The following is a 16,106-nucleotide window of genomic DNA, read 5'->3' as shown; positions in this document are numbered from 1 at the left end:
CACCTGGAAAGAGAGCTTGGCGGGCGAGCGGGGAGCGATGGGACTGAGCGTGCTCCAGAAGTGGATGGTGGACGGAAGCGGGCTGGGGGTCAACAGGACGGGCGTCTGGGGACAAACAAAGTCAGCGGGCGGAGGAGTCACGCGGGCGCGTCGCTATCGAGCGCTTACCAGGGCGTGCGAGGTGATGACGCCGGGCGTCAGCGTGTTGGCGGCCGAGCCGGGCGCCAGCAGACTGTTGACGGCGGCGTTGAACTGCAGACAAAGACAAATGAACAGGAAGTGATGTCGCCGGTCAGAGGCGGTACATTCACATGTCGCGCTCGTTGAGGACTGCACCTTGTCTAGGGAGAGGCCGGGGGGTAGGGAGGGGGAGGACGGCAGCTCCAAGCCTCGGGGCTTCTTCGGTTTGGGAGGAACCACGTCTGAAGCCGACCTCGCCGCCGCCAGTGGCGTCGATGACGTCACCGCAGACACGGATGGGTCTACGAGGCAAATACACACACACCACCTTTTTAGTAACATAATAGTAACATAACACAGTTTAGTAACATAATAGTAATGGTAACACAGTACACATAGTAACATAATAGTAACACAGTACTCATAGTAAAATAATAGTAATAGTAACACAGTATACACATAGTAACATAATTGTAACAGTAACAGTACACATAGTAACAAAATAATAACAGTAACACAGTACACATAGTCACATAATAGTAACATAACACAGTACACATACAGTAACATAATAGTAATAATAACAGTACACATAGTAACATAATTGTAACAGTAACAGTACACATAGTAACAAAATAATAACAGTAACACAGTACACAGTCACATAATAGTAACATAACACAGTACACATACAGTAACATAATAGTAATAATAACAGTACACATAGTAACGTAATAGTAGCACAGTACACATAGTAACATAATAGTAATAGTAACAATACACACAGTAACATAATAGTAATAGTAACATAGTATACACATAGTAACATAATTGTAACAGTAACAGTACACATGGTAACAAAATAGTAACCGTAACACCGTACACATAGTAACATAATAGTAACATAACAGTACACATACAGTAACATAATAGTAATAGTAACAGTACACATAGTAACACAGTACACATAGTAACATAATAGTAACAGTAACACAGTACACATAGTAACATTATAGTAATAGTAACACAGTACATATAGTAACATAATCGTAATAGTAACACAGTACACATAGTAACATAATAGTAATAGTAACACAGTACACATAGTAACATAACACAGTACACATAGTAACATAATAGTAATAGTAACACCGTACACATAGTAACATAATAGTAATAGTAACACAGCACACATAGTAACCTAATAGTAATAGTAACACAGTACACATAGTAACATAATAGTAATAGTAACACAGTACACATAGTAACGTAATAGTAATAGTAACACAGTACACATAGTAACAAAGCAGTGATAATAACAGGGTCGATACATATTGCAATGTAACAGTATGTGTAATGATGTAATGGTAAGAGTAGTAAAGGTATCAATAGTAGTAACGTAACAGTAATAAATGTGTAGTAACAAACATTAAGAGTATATGTAGTATTGTAACAGCCGTAACAGTAAGAGAATGTGTAGTAGTGATGTAACACTAATAGTAAGAGTATGTGTGGTAACGTAACAGTGGTAATAAGAGTATTTCTAGTAACATAACAGTCATAAGAGTAAGAGTATGTCAACTACACATACAGTAATATTATGTGTAGTAACAAACAGTAAGAGTATATGTAGTAATAATGTAACAGTCGTAACAATAAGAGTATGTGCAGTAGTGATGTTACAGTAGGAGTAGGAGTATGTGTAATAACGTAACAATAATAAAAAAGTATTTAACGTAACAGCAAGTTTGTGCAGTATCAGTAAGAGTGCATGTAGTAATGTAACAGACGAAACAGTAAGCATACGTGTAGTAACATATCAGTAATAGTAAGAGTATGTGTAGTAACGAAACAGTAATGGTAAGAGTGCGTGCAGGAACGGGACAGTAATAGTTTGGGTAGTAATTTAACATGTGGAACAGTAATAGTACGTGTAGTAACGTAACAGTAATAGTATGTGCAGTCATTTAACAATCGAAACAGTAATAGTATGTGTAGTAATCTAACAGTAATACTATGTGTAGTAATGTAATAGTAATATAATGTGTAGTAATGTAAGAGTAATAGTAGGTGTAGTAAATAATACTATTACGTTGCTACACATACTAAGAGTAGTAAAGTATAAGTACATGTAGTAGTGTAATAGTTATAGTAGGTGTAGTAAAATAACAGTAATATTAAGTGTTGTAAAGTAACAGTAATAGTAAGTGTAGTAATTATAGTAACGTTAGTGTAGTAATGTAATAGCAATAGTATGTGTAGAAACTAACAGTAATAGTAATTGTAGTGAAGTAAGAGTAATAGTAAGTGTAGTAAAGTAACAGTATTAGTACATGTAGTAAATAACTGTAATGGTAGATGTAGTGAACTAACAGTAATAGTAAGTGTAGTAAAGTAACAGTATTAGTACATGTTGTAAATAACTGTAATAGTACATGTAGTGAACTAACAGTAATAGTAAGTGTAGTAAAGTAAAAAGTATTAGTATGTGTAGTAACGTAACAGTAATAGTACATGTAGTAAAGTAACAGTAATAAGTACATGTAGTAATGTAATAGTAATATTAAATAAAATTGGAGCGGTGTGGCTCGGTTGGTAGGCCGGCCGTGTCTGCAACTTGAAGGTTACAGGTTCGATCCCCGCTTCCACCATCCTAGTGTCCTTGGGCAAGATACTTTACCCACCTGCTCCCAGTGCCACCCACACTGGTTTAAATGTAGCTGTGATAATGGGTTTCACTATGTAAAGCACTTTGAGTCACTAGAGAAAAGTGCTATATAAATATAATTCACTTCACACAATAGTACATGTGGTAAAGTAACAGTAATAGTAAGTGTAGTAAAGTAACAATAATAGTAAGTGTAGTAAATTAACAGTAATTGTATGTGTAGTAAATAATAGTAAGTGCCGTAAAGTAACAGTAAGTGTAGTAAAGTAACAATAATAGTAAGTGTAGTAAAGTAACAGTAATAATAAGTGTAGTAAAATAACAATAATAGTAAGTGTAGTAAAGTAACAGTAATAATAAGTGTAGTAAAATAACAATAATAGTAAGTGTAGTAAAGTAACAGTAATAGTAAGTGTAGTAAAGTAACAGTAATAGTACATTTAGCAAAGTAACAGTAATAGTAAATGTAGTAATTTAATAATATAGTACACGTAGTAAAGTATAAGTAATAGTAAGTGTAGTAAAGTAACAGTGATATTAAGTGCAGTAAAGAAACAATAATAGTAAGTGTAGTAAAGTAACAATAATTGTACATGTAGTAAATAATATTAAGTCAAGTAAAGTAACATTAATAGTAAGTGCAGTAAAGTAAGAGTAATAGTAAGCAGGCGTAATAGTACAGGTAGTAAAGTAAGAGTAATAGTAAGTCGTAGTAATAGTACTTGTAGCAAAGAGTAATAGTAAGTAGGAGTAATAGCACATGTAGTAAATTAAGAGTAATAGTAAGTAGGAGTAATAGTACATGTAGTAAAGTAAGAGTAATAGTAAGTAGGAGTAATAGTACATGTAGTAAAGTAAGAGTAATAGTAAATAGGAGTAGTAGTACTTGTAGCAAAGTAAAAGTAATGGCAAGTATGAGTAATAGTACATGTAGTAAGTAAGAAATAGTAATTATGAGCAATAGTACATGTAGTAAAGTAAGAGTAATAGTAAGTAGGAGTAATAGTACTTGTAGTAAAGTAAGAGTAATAGTAAATAGGAGTAGTAGTACTTGTAGCAAAGTAAGAGTAATAGTAAGTATGAGTAATAGTACATGTAGTAAGTGAGTAATAGTAATTATGAGTAATAGTACATGTAGTAAAGTAAGAGCAATGGTAAGTAGGAGTAACAGTACATGCAGCCAATAGTAAGTATGAGTATTAGTACATGTAAAGTAAGAGTAATAGTAAGTAGGAGTAATAGTACATGTAGTAAAGTAAGAGTAATAGTAAGTCGGAGTAATAGTACTTGTAGCAAAGAGTAATAGTAAGTAGGAGTAATAGTACATGTAGTAAAGTAAGAGTAATATTAAGTAGGAGTAATAGTACATGTGGTAAAGTAATAGTAAGTAGGAGTAATAGTGCATGTAGTAAAGTAAGAGTAATAGTAAATAGGAGTAGTAGTACTTGTTGCGAAGTAAGAGTAATAGTAAGTATGAGTAATAGTACATGTAGTAAGTAAGTAATAGTAATTATGAGTAATAGTACATGTAGTAAAGTAAGAGTAATAGTAAGTAGGAGTAATAGTACTTGTAGTAAAGTAAGAGTAATAGTAAGTAGGAGTAGTAGTACTTGTAGCAAAGTAAAAGTAATAGTAAGTATGAGTAATAGTACATGTAGTAAGTGAGTAATAGTAATTATGAGTAATAGTACATGTAGTAAAGTAAGAGTAATGGTAAGTAGGAGTAATAGTACATGTAGTAAATAGTAAGTATGAGTAATAGTACATGTAAAGTAAGAGTAATAGTAAGTAGGAGTAATAGTACATGTAGTAAAGTAAGAGTAATAGTAAGTAGGAGTAGTAGTACTTGTAGCAAAGTAAAAGTAATAGTAAGTATGAGTAATAGTACATGTAGTAAGTGAGTAATAGTAATTATGAGTAACAGTACATGTAGTAAAGTAAGAGTAATGGTAAGTAGGAGTAATAGTACATGTAGTAAATAGTAAGTATGAGTAATAGTACATGTAAAGTAAGAGTAATAGTAAGTAGGAGTAATAGTACATGTAGTAAAGTAAGAGTAATAGTAAGTAGGAGTAATAGTACTTGTAGTAAAGTACTGTAAAGTGAGATTGGTAGGAAAATAACATTTAGCAGACAGAAAGTGTGATATTTAATCTTCTATCTTCACGTTACCTGTTGGCGTGTCCTTTTCCTCGCCTCCCGAATGCTGATCTCTGACCTCGGCATCGATGCTTGGAGGGGGCGTGGCTTCTATGATGGCGAGCTGAGGCTGTGGTCCACCCGGGCCACAAATGAGCTGAGGAACCTGAGGAGGGGGCGGAGCAAAGACAGGCGCCGATCACTCACACGACGTTAGATGACGGCGTGTGAGAGGAGGCGTGGTCTTACCTCCTCCACCTGCTTCTCCTCCATGGTTACTATCTCCAGGAGGTCCTCCTCCAACGGCAGGGTCTCCTCCTTGATGACAATGGGGGGCAGGGGCGGTCGTGCTGGAGGCGGGGCGACAGAGGGGGGTGCGGACGCCACAGCGGCCTGCTGCGAGGAAGGGGGGTTGATGATAACGAAGACGGGCGGGGAGTGAGTTGGGTGAGGGGCGGGGTTGGGATGGGGAGGGAAACTGGCAACGCTAGCCATGCCGCCGCCGTCTGGCTGTGGCGGTACGGGACTCACGGCGCCCCCGACGGAACCTATGGGGATGAGCGGCGTGAGGGAGGAGGGGTCGCTGACGCTGGTGAGGTAAATGTGAGGAGGGTCACCCAGCGGGGGGCCAGACGGGTTCTGGGACAAACAGGAAAAGTTGTCAGCAGGGGGCGGAGACCCAAAGTAGCGTGCTTGCCTACGTGCTAACAGCAAGTACTGACCTGTGATTGGCTGGGGGTGTTGGCTGGCTGGGGTTGGTTGACAACAGGTGTGGAACATGGCGAAGCATGAGTGACGATCACCTGGCGAGAAGGATCGACGCCAGCACCTACTGGCGGCGAGGAAACCTGCAGGGAACGGGTGCGGGGGGGTGGGGGCATGAGGGCATGAGGACGGGCGTGCTGACATTTCCTGCGGAAATTTCCCTCACCTCTCTGGGGGCGGGGTCCAGCATCAGCTCCGCTTTGACCGGTCGAGGGTTCGGCGGGGCCTGCAGCGATTGGATGGTGAAGGTGGAGTAGAGGCCAGACTTCATGTAGTCGTTACGGGAACTTTTGTAGGAGCCGCCGGGCGACGACTTCTGACCACCAATACACAAATTAACGCATCAGCCACGCTCCGGTCGCTGCAACGACATCGGCGAGTCTGCGTACCTGTGCTATGCCCTTTGACAGACAGCTCAACGCCCCACCCCCTTTCGATTGGCCATTGGCATCCACGTTGTCCCTCCTCTGGCCTTCTTCCGGGGTGCGCGTCCCGTCAGGCAGGGAGGGGTCGGGCTGGCTGACGAACTTGTACACAAACTTTTGTCCGCTCACCTTCTTGATGATGTTCTGAAAAAAACGCAGGAGGAAGTGGAAAGCTCATAGCATTACGCCGTCCTGGGAGCAGTCGTCGCCATGGCAGTACCTTGTCGTAGTAGTAACGCAGCGCGCGGCTGAGTTTGTCGTAGTTCATGTTGTGTTTGTTCTTGCGGAGCCCCCACAGGCGGGCCACTTCCTCCGCGTCCAGCAGCTTGAACTCGCCGTCCTCGCCCGTCCACGAGATCAGGTGACGCTGGCGCTGGTCGTCCAGCAGGTGGAGCAAAAACTGCCAGAGCGTGATGGACGGGTCCATGGCTGCCAGGCACAAAAAAATGAAATAAAATCAATAGGATGCTTTACGACTGTCAACTTTTTAAAAGTGTACACAAACTGAGCCTCTTCAAAGATACAAACATGACGAGAACTCACATATGCTAATGAAGCTCATTGTCATTTGCTGAGCTGTTATGCAAGTAACCTATCAATCACCTTGGAAACTATTGCCACGGCAACCTTTCATGGATGCTCACCAGGGAGACGAGAGCCCTGCTGCTCCGCTCAAAAGCACTGAAGTTAAATCTATATTTTTTTCTAAATATTTTCTCGGCTGGGCTTTAATTAAGTGGGCGTGGTCACATGTGAGTGACAGGTTACTATTCAGTCCTCAAAATACCGTATTTCCTCCATGACAGCGGTTCTCAAACTTTTTTCACCAAGTACCGCCTCAAAAAACACTTGGGTTTTCCAAGAACCACTCTAATGGCCATCATTGAAATACAGTAGCGTAGTTGGCCTACGTATTCAATAAAAACAAGGCAGAGGTTTTATCTGACAAGTATATTTCATATTTGTGGACCGTTTGAACAGTAACACTGTGTACTTTGAATATAAAACATTTCTATGAATGATAGAAATGACCGAGTAATACAGTTCTGTCTTAATGGTTTATTTTGGCGTGGACTATGGCCTACAGTAGTCAAATTGTAACCATTTCCATTGAAGGTCCTTTGAGAATCACTGTTCTATGGCCTTATCTCAAACACAACAGAAATCAAAGGGATGTTTAAAAAAACACATTCTTTAAGCCCCGCCCCCGACTCCACCTACTGAATAAACACAACTGCACCCTGCTGTCTAAATGAAAAAAATGCTTTTTGAATTACATTAAAACGGTTATCCACTTATCACGGACTAACTATACAAACATATTTGTGTTCAAATACGGCTGTTTGTTACGGTTCTCCGCCACAGGCCATGTGTTCCGGCGTAATTAAAACTACTAGCGCAACCATTAGAGAGTACTGTCAGCAAAAATCGATCATAAAAATGTGACGATAATAGTTGGTGGCGGTATCGCGCAATCTCTTCTCTAACAACAATTTTTCTCTAAGTAACAGTTGTATTGAAGTATTGCTTCTGTTCACTGCATTGGCCTGTTTTGTGTCTAAAAGATGCTTCTCTTTTCGGCTAAGTTCCTCAGGCTTTACGGAGATATGTGAGGTTCTCCTTATACCCGTCGCCCCACCTTCCAAGAACATCAGACAAGGACTCTTGTGATGCCAGAGATCATTTATCTATATTGTATTTGGCTTTTGGTCAAAAGGTTACTCCCTAAATTGGTTTATTTTGTGATTGATGTTGTATTACTGCCTACTTGACTTTTCAATATGCCGCCCTGGTGGAAAAAGTTAAGACACCCCTGTTCTGAAGCTCTCAAACCAAAAATAAAATATACTTAAAATATAAACAAAGTTTAGTTAGTTAATTAAACAAATCTAATACTAACTGATAATGAATTTGAAAAATGACAACAACCATAATAAACACTGTTAAATGTGTCACTGTACACTAATATTTTTATACAGGCAGAATCTTGGACACACTTGGTTATGCAGTTACACAATCGTTTTATGAATAATTGTATTCTATTCTTACATGAGAAAAAAACAGTAAAAAAAACAAAAACAACAAAAAACTGTATTCAACGCTCAAAACTGTAGCTCCACTTTAAGTACTTTTACGTAATTTCTTGTCAAAACCCGGTTGTTGTTTTTTATCGCAAAAACAATATTTTCCCCCAAAACAAGTTCAAAGTAGAATATTTGATGTGACGTAATTGGAGCATTGAATAGGTCAATAATTCATAACGCTGATTTTAATTCATTATCATTTTTGGAGCAATTAACGTTTTTTTTTTTTTTAAATCCCACTAAAATTATTTGGGATCCAAAAGCACCCAACTCTAAAAGCCTACTTTTTTAAATTTTCTTTTTACTTTCAAAGTTTAAGCCTCTAGATCAGTGGTTCTTAACCTTGTTGGAGGTACCTAACCCATACTTGCCAACCTTGAGACCTCAGATTCCGGGAGGTGGGGGGTGGGGCGTGGTCGGGGGTGGGGCGGGGGTGTGGTTGGGGCCGGGGGCGTGGTTCAGAGGGGAGGAGTATATTTACAGCTAGAATTCACCAACTCGAGTATTTCATATATATTTCCTATATATATATATATATATATATATATATATATATATATATATATATATATATATATATATATATATATATATGAAATACTTGACTTTCAGTGAATTCTAGCTCTATATATATATATATATATATATATATATATATATATATATATATATATATATATATATATATATATATATATATATGTATATATTTTTTTTTTTTTTTTTTTTTTTAATTATACATATAAATAAAAGAAATACTTGAATTTCAGTGTCCCGGAGGCTATCCAGTAGATGACAGTATTGTCCTGTTTAAGAGTGTCACAAAATTGCTGTTTACGGCAGACGAACTGCTTTACGGTAGACGAAAACGTGACTGCTGTTGTTGTGTGTTGTTACCGCGCTGGGAGGACGTTAATGAAACTGCCTAACAATAAACCCACATAAGAAACCAAGAACTCGCCCTCGATCATTCTACAGTTATAACGTGATTGGGCAGGCACGTTGTTTATATCGTGGGAAAGCGGACGTGAAAACAGACTGTCGCCGCTGTCCCCACTCAGGTCCGCATGGAGCTGGAGGGGGCGTGGCCTCCAGCTACGGCTGAATTCCGGGAGATTTTTGGGAGAAAATTTCTTCCGGGAGGTTTTCGGGAGAGGCGCTGAATTCCGGGAGTCTCCCGGAAAATCCGGGAGGGTTGGCAAGTATGACCTAACCCCACCAGTTTCATATGCGCATTCACCGAACCCTTCTTTAGTGAAAAATAAAAAATACAACATTTTCAAATTCAAGGCAAAGTTAGATGTTTTTTTTACTGGTGCACAAAATGAACCGTGCATGAACATCACCTGGTTCAAAGAACAAAACTAACACAGTGCATGAACTCACAACAAATTACACACCTGCAACTCAGTGAGATTTCTGCTGTTGCCTTTGAGAGACCAGTTCAGATATGCATGGCTTCACCTCGGCAAGTGCCACTCATGTCATTTTAAATGATAAATGATCAAATAAAATTATTTATTTATTTTCACAGCAAAGTCTGTTCCTTTTCCACCCAGACATACAATACTAGTACACAGCTCATGAAAAACAATATGTTTTGTTATTGTCATTGTAAGTGGGTCAAAACACTTAGATTAGAAAATAATCTCATGGAAATGACAGCTGTCATTTGATTATAATAATAAAACATTTAATTTGTTATTTATTCAGGTTTGGGACAGGTGTGCTCACATGTGCTCCACTGAATGCTCAAGGAGTTTTTGCGTTTGCTCACGGATGTGGAAAATTAGAGGGAACATAGTTTGAGGGTATCCATAATACGCCGATAGGGAGAAGTTTCTATTTACACAATGAGTCGGGTGTGTCTTGACCTCCGCGGCGGAGGCTCCGCCGAACCCCTGAAGCCCACTCACCGAACCCTTAAGGTTCGATCGAACCCAGGTTAAGAACCACTGCTCTAGATCAACTTCAGAATAGTTCTGTCCGTCCATTATAAGTTTATTATATTTTCATGTGTTTTATTTTTGATTTTTTGATTACCTTTTTGTCAAAGACAACTTTGTACTTACGGCAAACACAAAATATGCAAAATTTTCCCTCAAAACATTTCAAAGCAAGTGGAATATTTGATGTGAATTAATTGGAGCCTTGAGTAGGACAATAATTTAAAACAAAATTGGTTTTGATTAATTATTTTTTGAGCAACGGCAGCATTTAAGTAAAAAACAGCCTGCATGGCAGCCTTGTGTTATCAAAGTCAACATTGCAACATTTTATTGTTACATTTCACCTGTTTTCTCTTTTATTCTACATATATAATGGTTATACATACATATACTGTATATATAATGATAAATAATAATGGATTAGATTTTATATAGCGCTTTTCTATTATTAGATACTCAAAGCGCTCACAGAGAAGTGAGAACCCATCATTCATTCACACCTGGTGGTGGTAAGCTATATTTGTAGCCACAGCTGCCCTGGGGTAGACTGACGGAAGCAAGGCTGCCAGTTTGCCCCCTCCAACCACCACCTGTCATTCATTCACCAGTGTGAGCGGCACCGGGGACAAGAGTGAAGTGTCCCGCCCAAGGACACAACGGCAGCGATTTGGATGTCAAGAGACAGGGAGCGAACCTGCAACCCGCAGGTTTCTGGCACGGCCGCTCTACCCACTACGCCATGCCGCCCTATGTATATATATATATATATATATATATGTATATATATATATATATATATATATATATATATATATATATATATATATATATATATATATACACACACATACATATATATATACACATACATATATACATACACATATATATATATGTATATACATATATATATGTATATATATATATACATATATATATGTATATATATATATATATATATATATATATATATGTATATATATATATATATGTATACACATATATATATATATATATATATATATATATATATATATATATATATATATATATATATATATATATATATATATATATATATATATATATATATGTATGTATGTATGTATGTATGTATATATATATATACTAGGGCTGCAACTAACGATTAATTTGATAATCGATTAATCTGTCGATTATTACTTCGATTAATAATCGGATGAAAGAGACAAACTACATTTCTATCCTTTCCAGTATTTTATTGAAAAAAAACAGCATACTGGCACCATGTTCTGGACATTGGGGGTGCAGCATACACCAATAATAACACAGACATGTAACTCATCAGATCAGAACTGAATCTTGAACACGTTTCTGTTGTGAATAATAAAGGATTCATTTTAGGCTGCCTCTGAATAATAGCATGAAATATTCCAGCACCTTCATAACGTTTAGTTATACTAAAGCATCACTCAAATCTAAATAGATTTATATAGCTTTATCGGCCCGGCTACATTGATCCATTATGAAACCAACCTGAACGGTCTTCTTTGAAATCTTTTAAGTGAAGTGTTCCCACACTTTTGACGACTTAGGTCGTACACTTTTCTCCATTGAAGCAATAACCTCAAGATGTTTCTCCGCTAAACTATCGGTAGTGTTTTCCTGCGCCATTTTTCGAATGTTTCCAGCAAAGGAGACGCCGTCGTCACGTGAGCTGCACATGACCACATCATTGGCTAGCTTACGCCACCTCATGAGACGTAGCCTCAGCGCCGCCCTGGCGCTGTTTTGTACTGTTTTTGTACTTATTTTGATTATTGTTTCTCAGCTGTTTGTAAATGTTGCAGTTTATAAATAAAGGTTTATAAAAAAAAAAAAAACAACAAAAAAAAAGAAAAGAAAAAAAAAAAGCCTCCGCGCATGCGCATAGCATAGTTCCAACGAATCGATGACTAAATTAATCGCCAACTATTTTGGTAATCGATTTTAATCGATTAGTTGTTGCAGCCCTAATATATACATATATGTATGTATGTATATATGTATGTATGTATATATGTATGTATGTATATATATATATATATATATATATATATATATATATATATATATATATATATATATATATATATATATATATATATATATATATATATATATATATATATATATATATATATATATATATATGTGTGGGGAAAAAATCACAAGACTATTTCATCTCTACAGGCCTGTTTCATGAGGGGTTTTCCTCCATCCTCAGGAGATTGAGGATTGAGGAAAACCCCTCATGAAACAGGCCTGTAGAGATGAAATAGTCTTGTGATTTTTTCCCACACATACATATTACGCTCTACCACGGTATCGAGCACTATTTTTTGGATAATCTAATTAAGACATATATATATATATACGGTATATATATATATATATATATGTATATCCATCCATCCATCCATTTTACTTGTTTGTGTGTGCGTGCATTTATGTGTGTGTATATACACATATACAAACACATATATACATATATATCCATACATATAGATATACATACGTATATGTATAAATATATACATTCATATATATACATACGTATATATATATATATATATATATATGTATATATATATATATATATATATATATATATATATATATATATATATATATATATACATATATATATATATATATATATATATATATATATATATATATGTATATATATATATATATATATATATATATATATATATATATATATATATATATATATATATATATATATATATATATATATATAAATATGTACATACACTACCGTTCAAAAGTTTGGTGTCACCCAAACAATTTTGTGGAATAGCCTTCATTTCTAAGAACAAGAATAGACTGTTGAGTTTCAGATGAAAGTTCTCTTTTTCTTGCCATTTTGAGCGTTTAATTGACCCCACAAATGTGATGCTCCAGAAACTCAATCTGCTCAAAGGAAGGTCAGTTTTGTAGCTTCTGTAACGAGCTAAACTGTTTTCAGATGTGTGAACATGATTGCACAAGGGTTTTCTAATCATCAATTATCCTTCTGAGCCAATGAACAAACACATTGTACCATTAGAACACTGGAGTGATAGTTGCTGGAAATGGGCCTCTATACACTTATGTAGATATTGCACCAAAAACCAGACATTTGCAGCTAGAATAGTCATTTACCACATTAGCAATGTATAGAGTGTATTTCTTTAAAGTTAGGACTAGTTTAAAGTTATCTTCATTGAAAAGTACAGTGCTTTTCCTTCAAAAATAAGGACATTTCAATGTGACCCCAAACTTTTGAACGGTAGTGTACATATATATGTATATATATATACATATATATATACATATGTATATATACACATACATGTATATGTATATATACATACATATATGTATATATATACACATACATATATACACATACATATATACATATGTATATATATATACATACATATGTATATATACATATATACATATGTATATATATATATATACATACATATGTATATATACATACATACATATACATGTATATATATATATACATACATACATATGTATATATATACATACATACATACATACATACATATGCATATATACATACATACATACATATATATGTACTGTATATAAACATACATACCGTATATTACCAAATAGTAGCCCGGGCGTTTATTTCACAAAATGGGGTCAGACCCCGGGCGGCTATTAGGACATGGGCGATTATTTGCACAAGGCTTTTATTTATTTTTGCACCAGCCTGCACCAGGCCGTTATTTGGTTACAATGGTTACTGTCCAGTATTTTTTTTTCGTACAAACAATTTTAAATGTAAAAGCTATTGTAAACATACAAACAAAAAAACAAGACTATCAAAAGACAAGAGATCAACAAGGCCTCAACATGGCAGTACTGCAACAATTGTCAAATAGAATACCAATACTAAAAATAAATAAACTTTTTAAATAAAGCAGCCTACCGGGAAAAATAAAATTATGGTACCAAGTACTTAAATATTAAAAACACACCATCAAAACAGAACAATAATACTGTCACTTAAATAAAATAAAGGCTACAGTACTCCAAGTTTTAAATAAAGCAGCATACAGGAAAAATACAATTATGGTACCAAGTACTCTATAAAACCATCAAAACAATAATACTGCAGCAAACGCAACCCCAAATGCAACTCAACCTCACTCATCATCCTCCTCCTCCTCCTCCTCCTCCTCCCCTTCCTCTTCCTCCCCCTCCTCTCCCTCACCCCCGTCATCATCATCCTCCTTTTCAATCACAAGTTCATTGAGGAACTGCTGTTCCTCATCACTCTCCTCCTCTTCCTGAACCACAGCAGCAGCCTACTGTCTAGCCCTCAACAGCATCTCTCTGCCTGTCTGACATGGCTGTCCCTCCTTGAGGCAGTAAATGAGCTGGTCCTCACTCCCATCAGCTGCCACCGTCAGCCCACACACCTTGTAGGATACCAGAAAGCAACATTCAGCTATGGCTACTGTTTGCAACACGGACACACACACACACACCATTAAGCCAGCCACTTGTTGCACCAAACACCACCCCGGTGTCTCTCGTGTCACTCGCGGTGACATACAACTCCTTTGCCTTAATGCGGATCATTTTGCGGGACACACGGTGGTTCAGTCCACGAACGTGATGTATCCACTGACACAAATTAGCATCAAGCTCGTCGCTCACTTTCTTCCTACCTCCACCAGATAAGCGAGCCCGTTTTCCATCGATTGCCGACTGAGATAGTAGTTCTCCCTTTTTTTGTTTCCATTCTCGTACACGTTTTGGGTCAACGTTAAACTGCCTGGCCGCTGCCAAACCAGAATTCTGCTCCGCATACTTCACAACCGCTAGCTTGAACTTTAAGTCAAACTTTCTCTTCTTCCCCCTTAAAGTATTCCCGTCCATCAGTTGTGGTGTACCGGTATCCTGTTCATTCAACTCACTGCTACTGTTGCTTGCCATGTTGAAACTTTTCCTCGTGGGTTTGTTGTTGTGTGTTACGCTATATGCGGTGAGCCATTGCAATATGTTGATTACCCAGAATCCCCACGTGACGTCTGCTGTTACCGTAATGACCAGAATTATTGCACCTTTGCTTTTCCTTTTAGCTTATCAATTGGGTTTAATGAAATCAATATGATTTTAATCTAAATTATGCAAATAACAGCCCCTGGGCGGCTATTTGGACATAGGCGTTTATTAGGAAGAGGCTGTTAATTCACAAAATGGGCTCAGACCCCGGGCGACTATTAGGACATGGGCGGTTATTTGCACAAGGGCGTCTATTTGGTAATATACGGTACTTATATATGTATATACATACATACATATATACGTATATATACATACATATGTATATATACACATTCATACATATATATGTATATATACATACATACATATATATGTATATATACATACATACATATATATGTATATATACATACATACATATATATGTATATATACTTACATACATATATATGTATATATACATATATATGTATATATACATACATACATACATACATACATACATATGTATATATACATACATACATATATATGTATATATACATACATATGTATATATACATACATACAACCATATATATGTATATATACATACATACATATGTATACATACATACATACATATGTATATATACATACATACATATATATGTATATACACATACATACATATATATACATACATATGTATATATACATACATATATATGTATATATACATACATACATACATACATATATATGTATATATACATACATACATATATACGTATACATACATACATTTTTTATACATATATATACATACATA

The 16,106-nt window shown here is 36.3% G+C and overlaps 1 protein-coding gene across 2 annotated transcripts in view; it reads right to left on the bottom strand.

The window, feature by feature from the left end:
- The window catches only part of LOC133641023 (ETS domain-containing protein Elk-1-like), a 34,532-nt gene that overhangs the window by 2,821 nt on the left and 15,605 nt on the right, over nucleotides 1-16,106 (bottom strand). The window contains exons 2-10 of one of the 2 annotated variants that reach the window (XM_062034852.1): nucleotides 6,398-6,606; nucleotides 6,142-6,321; nucleotides 5,919-6,068; nucleotides 5,710-5,835; nucleotides 5,237-5,626; nucleotides 5,021-5,153; nucleotides 337-482; nucleotides 169-252; nucleotides 4-105 (exon numbers count right to left, since the gene is read on the bottom strand). In XM_062034852.1, coding sequence (XP_061890836.1) covers nucleotides 4-105; nucleotides 169-252; nucleotides 337-482; nucleotides 5,021-5,153; nucleotides 5,237-5,626; nucleotides 5,710-5,835; nucleotides 5,919-6,068; nucleotides 6,142-6,321; nucleotides 6,398-6,606 — 1,520 coding nt within the window. The remainder of the gene's footprint in view (nucleotides 1-3; nucleotides 106-168; nucleotides 253-336; nucleotides 483-5,020; nucleotides 5,154-5,236; nucleotides 5,627-5,709; nucleotides 5,836-5,918; nucleotides 6,069-6,141; nucleotides 6,322-6,397; nucleotides 6,607-16,106) is intronic. The other variant, XM_062034932.1, reaches the window with a different exon arrangement.

This window comes from Entelurus aequoreus, linkage group LG01 (genome assembly GCF_033978785.1).
Source record: "Entelurus aequoreus isolate RoL-2023_Sb linkage group LG01, RoL_Eaeq_v1.1, whole genome shotgun sequence".
Classification (NCBI taxonomy): Eukaryota; Metazoa; Chordata; class Actinopteri; order Syngnathiformes; family Syngnathidae; genus Entelurus; species Entelurus aequoreus.
The sequence above is the reverse complement of the archived record's forward strand: the minus strand, read 5'-3'. Positions and strand labels throughout refer to the sequence as shown.